Source organism: Oryctolagus cuniculus, chromosome 2 (genome assembly GCF_051225735.1).
Source record: "Oryctolagus cuniculus isolate XC-2025 breed Fujian yellow rabbit chromosome 2, ASM5122573v1, whole genome shotgun sequence".
In the NCBI taxonomy this organism is placed as follows: Eukaryota; Metazoa; Chordata; class Mammalia; order Lagomorpha; family Leporidae; genus Oryctolagus; species Oryctolagus cuniculus.
In genome coordinates, this window is record NC_142868.1 from 52,058,523 (window position 1) to 52,071,090 (window position 12,568).

Here is a 12,568-nt window from a genome sequence, read left to right on the forward strand (position 1 = left end):
GGAAAACTGCTGGGGCTGGGGCTGGGGCTGTGGCATAGCGGGTAAAGCTGCTGCCTGTAGTGCCAGCATCCCATATGGGCACTGGTTCGAGTCCCAGCTGCTTCAATCCCACTCTCTGCTATGGCCCGAGAAAGCAGTGGAAGATAGCCCAAGTCCTCGGCCCCCATACCCTCATGAGACACCTGGAAGCAGCTCCTGGCTCCTGGCTTCAGATCAGCACAGCTGAGGCTGTTGCAGCTATCTAAGGAGTGAAACAACGAATGGAAGGTCTCTCTTTCTCTCCCTCCCTCCCTCTCTCTCAGCTTCTGCCTCTCTGTCATTCTGCCTTGCAAATAAATAAATATTTAAAATAAAAAATAAAAAAATTGCTTCTTCCAACAAAAATGGAATTGTTTCAATAAGCTGGCATCCATGACTATTTTATTTTTTACATAAAGGAGAAAAGTACATTTTATCAGGAAGCCATCATTCACAACATAATTTATATTTCTTTGGAATACCTTCTGGAAATTTAAGTAGTGGTAATTGAACACTTAGCTTCACTTAAAATTATTTCAGCCCAAAGCCCAAGAAAAATCATTTTGATGAAAATACTTTGTTTCACTTCCTGTAAAGCCCAACATAAAGCTAGATGCTTCAGCGTAGTGGTAAGTGCCCTTTTGTTGCCATGGCAACGAAGCTCTGCTACCTGTGGCCATGATTTGTTAAGAATTCCTCCAACCAGTAAATTTTGTGCTGTGCATTCATAAAACCAATAGAATGACTCTAAGCAATGTAAAGAGGAAGGCTTGTTTTCCTACTTATGATTTATATGTATATATATTCACCACATACGTACACATAGGGACACACACATACACAACTACCACTCCCAACTGCACCAAAAGGGTGAAACCATACCAGGTTTCCATTTTTAAATCATCACAAAAATACTGCTGTATTTTTTAGATTTCATTTAATAATGGTTACCTGTTTCCCAAAATGTATCTTAAAAGATAACAGACACTATCTGGAGAGAATTTTATCAGTAATCATCTCCAATCTCATTCCACCATGACAAAAAGAAAGCTCCAGAGATATAATCTCCTATCTGGTAAAGAAAGTGTGGCTTCTTATGCAATAAGCTGATTTGGAAAACATCAAGCCAAAGAATAAACAAAGAATGTGGGCACCAAATTGCCTCTGCAGGCTACTCACCCTCACCGGGGGACTCCAGGCTTGCACCCGAGGCTGCTGTCCACCCTGGGAACTCTGCAGATCTTTTGAGCTACAATTAGCCACCGTGCTGCCCTGGGCCCTTAACGCATTTGTGCAGTTGGTCCCACTGCCCCCACTAGGGCCAGGTTTCCAAGGCCTCTGCTTGATGCCATCCAGAAGTCTGACCAGCAGGATGTTACTGGGAAGCTCCTCCACACCCGAGCCAACAAGAGTCCTGCACTCGGGACATCTCAGTTCATTCCGGGAACCTACAATCCCCAGCAGACATCGTTTGCAAAACGTGTGCTGGCAAGGCAAAACCTTTGCAGAAGCATCAAGGCGCTCTAGACACACAGGGCACTCCAAGAGATCCAACAAGGCAGATTCATCCATCTTTTATCTATTTGACTGACAGGAAAGCTTCAGGAACGTTCATAATCGTGTGCATCCCTTAAAATGATTCATGTAACATCCATTTCAGACTTTGCTCTAGAGTCATGGGGAGAGAGCAGAAAAAGAGAAAGAGAAAATCAGCATTGTTATCTGGGGAAAAAGTTCACAGAGAAGCCAAGAGCTGAAAAGTACACAGCAGTGCTTCCTCTGCATGGTGTAGTTTTGCTTTTGGATGTGGTTCCTCAACTACAAAGTCAATGAAAACAAAATGGGCCTTTCAAACAATTCAAAATTAATCCCTAAAGATATAGAGGAGTTTGCTGTGCAGAACAGCTATGAAGCATTATACAGGATCCTTGCAATAAACAGGATTTATGAAGTGCAATTAAGAACATAATTTCTTCAGCTCTGAAAATGATATTAAGTCTTCAACTCATAGAATAAGCCGAACAGAAGCAATCAAAAGTTTCCTCTGCCTGAAATCGCTTTTAAATCCGAGGAAGTTCCCAATTTTTAAGTCACTTTGGCATCTTAGAAACCATGCTTCATGTGATCTTTGTGGTAAATGACCCCAATATTAAATACATATGTTTCTTCGACGCTCTTAAAAATACAACTACTTAATCTTGCCCAACCAGAAAGAGCTGAAGGTTGACAATTCTAAGGACACAACTAGAGACTTGCTGGAAAGCAGCTAAAATGCACATAAAAGCACCCTTCAGAGCAGTGGTGGACGGATTTCTGAACGGCCTGTTCTAATCCCATTCAGAAAATCTGGCCAAACTGCCACCAAAAGAATTTGACAATGGAATGCTGGACTGAAAACTGTGAGCATAATAAGAAAATGGGGCCATTCAGGAAAAAGCATTTAAACCTGTTACTGTGCCGCTCTTTCCCCCAGCCACCAAAATAAATGTAAAACGTGAATACCCAGGAGAAAGGGGGTAAAAAGATTTGGATGGAAGCATTAACAGCTGTTCTTGACAAAGTGAGGCCGGGAGGGAGCTACAGGGCTGCGCCTCCCTCCCACGCCGCACGCACAGGTACTGCCCGAGCCCGCGGGGAGGCGCGGCGGCCGCCCGCCGCAGACACACCCCGGAGCCAGGTGTCGCCAGCGCCCGGGCAGGGGCGGACTTGGGCTGGGGCTGCGGCCCGGGCCGTCGCGGAACGGGGCTCTCCAAGAGTCAGCCCCACCTCCGCCTCCCTTCAGGTCAAGCCAGGGACAAAAATCTCACCCCACCCCACCCCCCACGACTGCTGGAAGTTTTCAAAGAGTTAAAAATAAATGCGCGGCCTTAAGTTGCGAAACTCAGCCCTACAAAGTACCACGGAGAAACAGATCTATAATCCCGCAGAGATGAGGCGAGAGTCCCCAGGGAGATGGAGCCATCCGGGAAGCAGGGGGTGCTGGGCTGCGCCCCGGGAGACCGCGGCACCGAGCCCAGGCTGCTTCCTGCCGGGAGACGGCAGCGAGGCCGCGGGTTCCGTGGCCGCAGGTCCGGACTCCTGGCCCACGGAGACCCCGAAGGTGAGGGGACAGAGCCTGACCAGTGCAGGGGAGCGAGAACGCCCAGACCACCGTCTCCTCCGCAGCGACCCGCAGAGAGGGTCCGCCGACGCCGCGTCCCCGCCAGCCCCGCGGCCGCCGCGCGCCCTACCTCGCGCCTCGGCTCCTCCTCTTTGTTCGCAGCCCCGCAGCGGCGGCGGCGGCCGATGCAGATGCGGCCCCGCCGCGCCCGCCGCTCGCAGTGTCTCTGACGCCGCGGTGGCACCGGGAGACTCCTCTCTGCTGCCCCCCTCACGCGCGCACACACCACGCCGCCGCCGCTGCCGCCTCCCACTTTCCCAGCCAGGGAGGAGGAGGAGGAGGAGGTAGTGGAGGAGGAGGCCGAGCCGCAGCCGGCGCCCCGGGCGCAAGGGGGCGGCCCCGCGCCACAGCGCCTCCCCCCGGAGCGGGCGCCGCACCTCTGGGAGGCGCCCGGTCGCCGCGCCTTCCTCCTGCCGCTGAGGTACCTGCGCGCCGGACCCCGCTGGCTCCAGGGCCGGGGTGGGGAGCAGTGGCCTTAGGGGACGCTGGGAGAGCCGGGAGTCGGGGAAGCGAGGACCCCAGGGGGCAGCGAGGAGGAAGGGTTTGGGACAGACGCCTTTTCCCTGAGGGAAAAATGGAGCTGAAAAAAAATGGAGCTGCCGAGGGAGGGAAGGAGGCGGCGGGAGTGGCGGCTGAGTGAAGATGAAGGAGCCACGGGGCATGGACTGGCTGCGTTATCCTCCTGCCCAGCGGCGCCGGGCGACCCGGGACAGACCGTTCTCTGGGCGAGAGCGGCTGCGGCGTAGGAAAGGCTGGGTTCGGCGGGCGGGTGGGAGCCACCCCGGCAAGAACCGGTCCCATTTTCCCTTTGCGTCTGCCCGTCGGGCCCCCGGGTATTTGCTTGGTGGAGCAAGGGCAAAATGTTACCCCTCAGTTCCCGGCGAGGCGAGGCGAGGCGAGGCTCGTGGAGTCGGTGGGGGCAGCCCGAGGACGGCTGTCCAGCCGCCGGGCCCCAGTCTCGGGACGAGAGCCAGAGCCAGCCTGGAGGATCACTGGCCTGAACGGTCACAACCAGAGGGGAGAACACTCGTGCGGGTTTAAAACCCAGCCTTGGGAGGCTCTGCTATACCTGCCCTACAGGGGAGCATTCAAAGTGGCACCTCCGGCGAGCTGGCACCGTGGAGCTAGCTGAGGGACACCTCTTTCATCTGCGCCTGGGAGGCCTCCGTCGGCATGGTCGCTGTAACCTTTGTTTTCGTTGCTCCAGGCACACACCTGTAAACTCCGAAGAAGAGTTTGGAAAAACGTGTTGTCCACAGGAGTTAGGGTTTGTTTTTCAGACTCAGTTCAGAGAGAAAGCAAGTTAAAGGTGTCGTTGATCTCAAAGTTGTTATTTTATTTGCATTTTCTGTTAACCAACCAAAAAGTATGCCAAATATCCTTTCTCAAATGTGAGCATAAACTAGATGAGGACCAGGAGACGGAGGTATAGAGACAAATTGTGCAAGAAATCCCTGAGAGGCCATCAACCAGGCTGACAGTTTGAAGAGGAATCAGATTATCCTCTAGTCTCCTCCAGGGCCACAGCTAAACCATTCAAGACAAATGAGGGCCCTCTAAGTAAGAAAAAATTGTAACAACTCAAAAATTATCCTCACTAGGAGCCAGGCACTCTGCAAAACATTTTCCATGTATTAATTCAGTTCTCACAGCCATCTTCCATGTCATCCTTCTTCAGCTTTGTTCTAAGTAGATTAATATGCTGAGAGTCATACAGTGTGAACACCAAAAATAACAGCCCACTTCTCCCTCCATTGGAAATGAGTAAGTGTACATGAATTTGAGCTGAGAAAGACGAGGGGACTGAATCGGATGGAGAATTCATAATCCAATCATCTGTAAACAAGGCATTCTGAAAGTGATTGGTTAGGCCATACAGTTCTGCAGCTGAAACTGCAGGTGAAGAGGAGGCTAGCTGGAAAGTTAGTGAATAGATAAGGATTCAGGATTCCTGTATTCACTTTACAGTCATTAAGACTGAAGCTCAACTAGATTAACTTCCTTCCCCAGGCCATAAAATAAATAATGTTGAACCATGAGTCAGCCTTAACTCTTTGGATTCCTCGTCCAGTTTTCTTTCTGCCGAACTAAAGCCCTATCTTTTGCACATCACCACCATATCCCCTACCCCAGGCAAAATTGAGGACAGCATGCCTGTTCCCTAGAGAAAGAAGAAATTTAAGCATACATTACTCTGGAATGAAAGGGCAAATTTTGTTCTTATTTTGTTTTCTGTTTCTTTACTAGAGAGAACAGGACACGATTTCAGAGTTAGCTCTTGAAACTCTAGACAAGAAAACCAGGAGTCACACTATTTTCAAAGATCAGAAGACAATGTGTCCTGAGACTGCACTGATCAAAGTCGCCAGCACACACATCCCATGCGTATTACAGTTCTTTGAACACCCCAGGTGCATGTTCACAATATTGTTTAGAATGCAATTATGTTATTAGCTTTAGTTACTCCAGCCAGAAAATAAAGTCTTGGCTAAGTTGCTTAAACTACTTGAGTCATTTTCTGTCCATCAAACAGTGAGAAAAAAAAAAAAAAAAAAAAAAAACTTAGAGTATCATTGGACCATTAGATGAGACAGTGTGCTGGCTCTTTGTAATCTGTACTTATCTTTTTTTTTTTTTTTTTTTTTTGACAGGCAGAGTGGACAGTGAGAGAGAGAGACAGAGAGAGAAAGGTCTTCCTTTTGCCGTTGGATCACCCTCCAATGGCCGCCGCTGCAGCCGGCGCACCGCGCTGATCCGATGGCAGGAGCCAGGATCCAGGTGCTTTTTCCTGGTCTCCCATGGGGTGCAGGGCCCAAGCACCTGGGCCATCCTCCACTGCACTCCCTGGCCATAGCAGAGAGCTGGCCTGGAAGAGGGGCAACCGGGACAGAATCCGGCGCCCCAACCGGGACTAGAACCCGGTGTGCCGGCGCCGCAAGGTGGAGGATTAGCCTATTGAGCCACGGCGCCGGCTCTGTACTTATCTTTTAAAGGAACATATCATTGTTATCATTATCTACCATGAATCTCTCTCTAGCAGTTAAACCAGGCAAAATCTTTTTTTCCCAGGATCTTAAAAATATTAGACAATACTAGTAATTGCAAAATCCTGTCAAGGGGATACTGTAGGGGAAGGGACAGTTTGGGAAAGAGAAATATGTTCCTTTTTTATTTATTTCTGGTAACTGAACATGAAGGAAAGAATATAGACATGTTATGCTATGACCCCTGTGACTTTGACTAGATAGATGAAAAATATAAACACACCCTGTGACATAATAATGATAGCCTAGATTTACACAGTTCTTTTCCTCCCAAGACTTCAAAGTACTTTCATATATATTATCTAATTTATCTTCTCAGCATCCCTCTGGAGCAGTAAAGACAGATATAATTATCCCCACGTTGCAGATTAGAATAAACAAGGTGTAGAGAAGTTATTGGTCTTAGTGGAGATAAAAATCAGGGTTTTAAAATTCTAGACTAGAGCACTGTTTGATAAGATTTGGTACTGTGCTTACACGTGTGTGTGTGTGTGTGTGTGTGTGTGTGATTATCATTTTTCTTTAAAACTTTCCCTCCTCCAGTTGCTGTGATACTAAACAGCACTGTTTATCCATTTTTTTGGACTAGAAACCCAAGGGTCATCTTTGATTTCTTACTTTTCTTTGCCATCCCATCCATCAACAACTCTTCTGGCTTCTCCCAAAATATATTTCATTTTTTAAAAAATGTTTATCCATGTTCCTTTGCCACCTACCACGCTTTGGATATGGTTTGTCCCTTCCCAGAACTCATGTTGAAATTTGATCCCCACTGTAACAGTGCTGAGAAGTGGTGGAAACTTTAAGAGGTTTGGGGTCATGAGAGCTCCACCCTAATGAAGAGATTGATGCCTCCGGATGAATTGAGCGAATTCTCCTGGGAGTGAGCTCAATTTGCAAGGATGGGGGCTGGCTATGAAGCAAGGCTACCCTTTGTGTTTTCTCTCTCCCCAGCAGTTGCTTTTCTGCCATGAGGCCTTCATGATGAGCTCAGCAGATAGATGCTGGTGCCATGCTCTTGGACTTGCCAGCCTCCAGAACTGTGAGCTGAATAAACCTCTACTCTTTAGAATTCCTCAATCTCACATGTTCTATTATACATCAAAGAATTAGACTGCAACACCTCCATTGCACTCTAAGCCTCCATCACCCTTTGCTTCTTGCTCACCTAATGTCATCTGTGTTGCCACTCTTGTCTGCATAATTAACCTGAATGTAGTGACATTCAGGATAAGCTACAAAAATAAATAAATAAATAAATAAATAAATAACATCTCATGTTACTGCCTTGTCAATAATTTCTTTCCCTCACACTGGAATAAAAATCAGACATGTTCCATATCTTATAAAATCCTATGTCACCTGGACCCTACAACATCATGCTCTACCACAGCACTCTATGCTCTCTAATTTATGGCCTCTTTTTTGCAGTTTAGTTTTTTGATTCCTTACTTATCTCTCTTACCCAAATATAAGTTTTCTGAAGGCAAGGAATGGGTCTGCTTCTTCACCATTGTATCCTGGACAGCCAACACATTTGGGTGCCAGTGAATAATTTTTAAACGAGGAGTGAACCCAGTATACAGTTGCATTTATTGCTATTCTACAGCTACATATATTCTTAGCACTTCACTTCCTTATAGGCAATATTTCATGTTTCACTTGGAGTCTTATAATCTATTAATCAATAAGCTCTATGTAGAAGACAAGGACTTGTGATTCTTTTATATTTCATAGCTAAGCTAGAGAAACAGCTAACCATATGACACAGAACATAAATACAATGCCAGTTTATTTTCATTCCAGGTTTTAGTTAATAATGTCACCATCTACCTATTTCCCCAAGCAAGCAAGAAACAGTTGTGTTCAACTCTCCCTACATCCCTTGATCCCTCTCTCACTTACCATCAAGATAGAAGATCCAGAGAAGAAGATCCATTAGAAGTCCTTCTTAGGCCGGCACCGCAGCTCACTAGGCTATTCCTCCGCCTGCGGCGCCGGCACACTGGGTTCTAGTCCCGGTCGGGGCGCCGGGTTCTGTCCCGGTTGCCCCTCTTCCAGTCCAGCTCTCTGCTGTGGCCTGGGAGTGCAGTGGAGGATGGCCCAAGTGCTTGGGCCCTGCACCCGCATGGGAGACCAGGAGAAGGACCTGGTTCCTGGCTTTGGATTGGCGCAGCACGCTGGCGGGGGCGGCCATTTTGGGGGTGAACCAACGGAAAAGGAAGACCTTTCTCTCTCTCACTGTCTAACTCTGCCTGTAAAAAAAACAAAACAAAACAAAAGTCCTTCTTAAATCCCTTTTTCCTCTGAATACTTATTTCAGACTTGTTTATTTCCCACTTGAACAATAGCTATGTTCCCTGCTTGTGGTCTCTCCAGGATACTTAATTCTGGAGAGAACTTTTGTGTCAAAAGCTTTACCACATACTAACTGGATGACCTCAGGCAAGTTTCTAATATGTAAGTTTATAGAAATAAAATGCTTAGAAGTATGCCCTATACATGGTAAATGCTTAACAAATGACCGTAGGAGTTTTATTAGAACTTAGATTTAATCTTGTTTCTACTACCCATTAATTGAATGACTTGGCAATTTTCTCTGAGTTTTCTGAGTTTCAACTTCCTTATCTGTACAAATGGACATAATATTACCTACTTTGATAGCTTGATGTAAAAGCTAGTGACAAAACTCCTGTTGAAAAACAGAACAGCCCCATTTCTGGCACATAGTAGGGATTCAATAATATTTGCTTCCTTCCTTTTTACTATGTATCTGTCTGCATCTGTTTCCATATAATTAGAATGTGGGTTGGATTATGTCTAAGGATTTTTTCAGAATCAAAAGTTTATTTCCACCCTAGTTGCATAAAGGACAACCTAGGGCAATGGAATCCCCTCTTATGAAATGGTCAGGAGGCACCAGAATTGACAGGAAATAAGGGTTGTCACAGCCAGGCAAGCCCAGCACGGCTATTTTGGTGTGCAGTAGTGGGAAGGTGGTGCAAAATCCACTGTCTGACAAAAAAAAATCTGAGCAGATGGAGTATTTATAGGCACTTCCCGAGGATTTCACTTCAGTCAGAGAGGATGCTATGGAGAAAGTTAGACTGATGAGTAGGAGGTAACTGAACCGTGTCTTCCTCCAGCCTTCTTGAAACAGGTCTGAGCATTTGAGGAGCTGTGTTTGCAGAAAATCTGGGGAGAGCTAGAGTTCTCTAAACGGACTAATTATAACCCAGCCTTCAGCAAATAGTTCTTGCAGCTTAGCTCAATCAGAATCACCTGCAAAGCACTCTAAACATGCAGATACTCTGCCTCATTCCTAAAGACTCAGGTTTCATAGGCCCAGCCTGGATTCAAGAATCAGGTGATTTGGGGCTGGTGCTGTAGCACGATGGGTTCAGCTGCCACCTGAGACATGGGCATTGTATATCACAGTGCCAATTCGAGTCCCAGCTGCTCCGCTTTTGATCCAACTCCCTGCTAATGTGCCTGGGAAGGCAGCAGAAAATGGCCAAAATACTTGGGCCCCTGCTACCTGCATGGGGACCAAGATGGAGTTCCTAGCTCATGGCTTTAGCCTGAGCCTGGTCCAGACCTGGCTATTGTGGTCATTGTGGTCATTTGAGGAGTGAACTAGCGGAGCGAAGATACCTCTCTCTCTCTCTCTCTCTCTCTCTCTGTTGCTCTGTCTTTCAAACAAATACATCTTAAAGAAAAAAAAAAAGGATTGTAATGTAGGTGATTCTAGGACCACAATTTGAGAAACACTAACCTAGAGTCATCCAGAAGCACATTAAAAAGAAAGCAGCTGGAACACTGACCGGGGAAGCTAATCTATAAAGGGCACTCTAGGGCTTCGGGTTCATTGAGAAGGGCATGGGATGTGGGAGCTGGAATTGGGTTGCTTGTGACAATGGGAGAGTGATGAGTGCTGCCACCTGCATTTATTCAGTCCAGCCTGCCTCCCTCTTCCTGCTCAGCCCACCAGTCTCTCCTCTTAATGAATGTTGGACAGATCTTTAAGGGAAATCAGTCTTAAAAGGGAGCCAGGGTATTGTTCTGCCCAGAGAAACATACATGGCTGGCTTCAATTCACTCCAAGTGTGGCCAGAAGTCACCCATACCACATCTTAGAACGTCCTTTTGTTCAGTACTCTTTTAATTAAAACATGCCTGAAAATTAGATGCTGCTGATATATTTCTGACCCAAGTTCATTCAAAGATAAACTTAACCTATATGAGGGAGGAAAATAAGGTTTTTCCTCTCTATTAAAATACATTTTTGGTCTAATTCCATTATTGTTTGTTTAAAAGTTTAAACCTTGAACTGGTCTGTCTTGCTTCCAAGCAAACTTTTCCTAATCCAATTCATTAGAAACAGACGTAGGGGCTGGCACTGTGGCATAGTGGGCTAAGCCGCCACCTGCAATATGGGTGCTGGTTCAAGACCCAGCTGCTCTTCTTCTGATCCAGCTCTCTTCTGTGGTCTGGAAAAACAGTAGAAGATGGCCCAAGTGCTTGGGCCCTTGCACCCCGTGGGAGACCCAGAAGAAACTCCCTGGCTTCTGGCGTCAGATGGGCCCAGCTCCAACCATTGTGGCCAACTGGGGAGTGAACTAGCTGATGGAAGACCTCTCTCTCTTTCTGCCTCTGCCTGTCTGTAATTCTGCCTTTCAAAGAAAGAAAGAAATCTGAAAGAAAGAAAGAAAGAAAGAAAGAAAGAAAGAAAGAAAGAAAGAAAGAAAGATAAATTCCCATCCTTTATCTAACTATCTTTGGAAAATGACATAACATAAACTTCCTTAGGAACTTTTCTTCATTTATTAAAGATTATTTATCAATTCTCAGACTCCTTTTTTTCTGATTGAACTTAAAGATAGAAAATGACCTTTCTGATTCATTTAAGTAAGCCATCTTCAAAATACTCAAGAAAACCATATGTGTGAATTCACTAGGGACTCAAAAATTATGAGTCAGGAGTCTTTTTTTCCTTACAGTGTTCAGCAAAAGATGTGAGTCTTCATCAGTTTACCCACCTGAATCCATATGTATAATGAAATAGAAGCTTTACTCTGTATTTCATAATGAGTAAAAATGATTCCATCATAACATTTTCTTTTGTCTGCAGCAAACTATTCATCTTGTTCTTTTCTTATTCCTAAATAAAATGTGTGTTTATGTTCACAAAAGCATAGTTATCATCCTAACTGGTACCAATCATACTACATTTCAACCTTGTTTTTCTGAAAACTTTCTTGAACACATTAAGTGTATTCCTCCTTTTTGGGAAATTGGTTTCTCTCACTTTCCTCAAAAACATATACTACAAAGTTTTCACTCTAACTTTCACATTATTTTTTAGAATTTCTGCTTTCATAGCTTTGTATACATGTTTTCTTTTTTAAAAAAATTATGTAATGTGTGAATAAGGAAAGTATATCAAGTTTAAAAGGACAATCTAAAAATCTTTTTCAAGACTAATAAACAATTTTAAAAATTAAATTTCTGTCATTATATATAAATTAATCTTAAAGAATATGTAATGGAAGTATTATAAATCACTCCTGATGTAAATTACAAAATATGTATAAAAGTACTGAGTAACTCATCAAAAATGTAATGGTGGTTGATGTTGCTGAATTAAACCTACATATTACAATCTAGAGAATAATGTTTTTAATCTCACTGAAAATAATCTTTCTCCTGTAACTCAAATAAGTGTCTATAGAATTCTTTTAAATAGGAATCCAAGATACTATCAGTCCAGTTGACATTCTTTTTCTGTGACAAGATTGTGCAAGATTGAAGATTAAGATAATTTCCTTGTTTTCCATGATGCTTTTATGCAAAAAGGATGATTTGCATAATTTCTTTTCAGTCTCAATTGAATTTCTAAAGCTATTTTTCAAGCAAACTTCCACATGTCTCCAGTGTACACCATCTGTCTCATCTCTCTTTCTCTCTCTTTTTTTAAGTATTACAATTATCTTGTAACAGGAGCTGTCAAATCTTTATTCTCCAAGGATTCTTTTCTTTTGATAAATGAAAAAGAACTGTATATATTGTTATGTGTAGTTGCATGAACGTGATGGGGGTTAAAGAAAGGTTAGATGTTCAAAGCAGTTATGGTTAAGTTGACATATTAGAGGAAATGTGATCAGGTAAGATGATTGGAGTTTTTAAATCAGGTTCTTTAGGAAAATGAAGGGGTGGTCAGTCAAAAGATTAGTGGGGGAAGGGGGATGTAAAGTAAAGAAGAATTAGCAAATAGCCTTAGTAAAAGTTCTGTGACCCGTACTACAAAGCATTAGGGGAAATACAGAAAAAAAAAAAAAAAAAGGAA

The 12,568-nt window shown here is 44.6% G+C and overlaps 1 protein-coding gene and 1 long non-coding RNA gene across 6 annotated transcripts in view; one reads left to right on the forward strand and one right to left on the reverse strand.

The window, feature by feature from the left end:
* Positions 1-3,511, reverse strand: part of SH3RF1 (SH3 domain containing ring finger 1) — a 195,561-nt gene extending 192,050 nt beyond the window's left edge. For 2 of the 3 annotated variants that reach the window (XM_008249697.5, XM_017338128.4), the window contains exons 1-2: positions 3,249-3,503; positions 1,198-1,686 (exon numbers count right to left, since the gene is read on the reverse strand). In XM_008249697.5, coding sequence (XP_008247919.4) covers positions 1,198-1,590 — 393 coding nt within the window. In that variant the 5' untranslated portion in view covers positions 1,591-1,686; positions 3,249-3,503. Of the gene's footprint in view, positions 1-1,197; positions 1,687-3,248 lie in introns of all 3 variants that reach the window. The other variant, XM_002709468.6, reaches the window with a different exon arrangement.
* Positions 3,461-12,568, forward strand: part of LOC138848463 (uncharacterized) — a 152,865-nt gene continuing 143,757 nt past the window's right edge. For all 3 annotated transcript variants that reach the window (XR_011386269.2, XR_016228915.1, XR_016228916.1), the window contains exon 1: positions 3,461-3,599. This is a non-coding gene — a long non-coding RNA (uncharacterized LOC138848463). The remainder of the gene's footprint in view (positions 3,600-12,568) is intronic.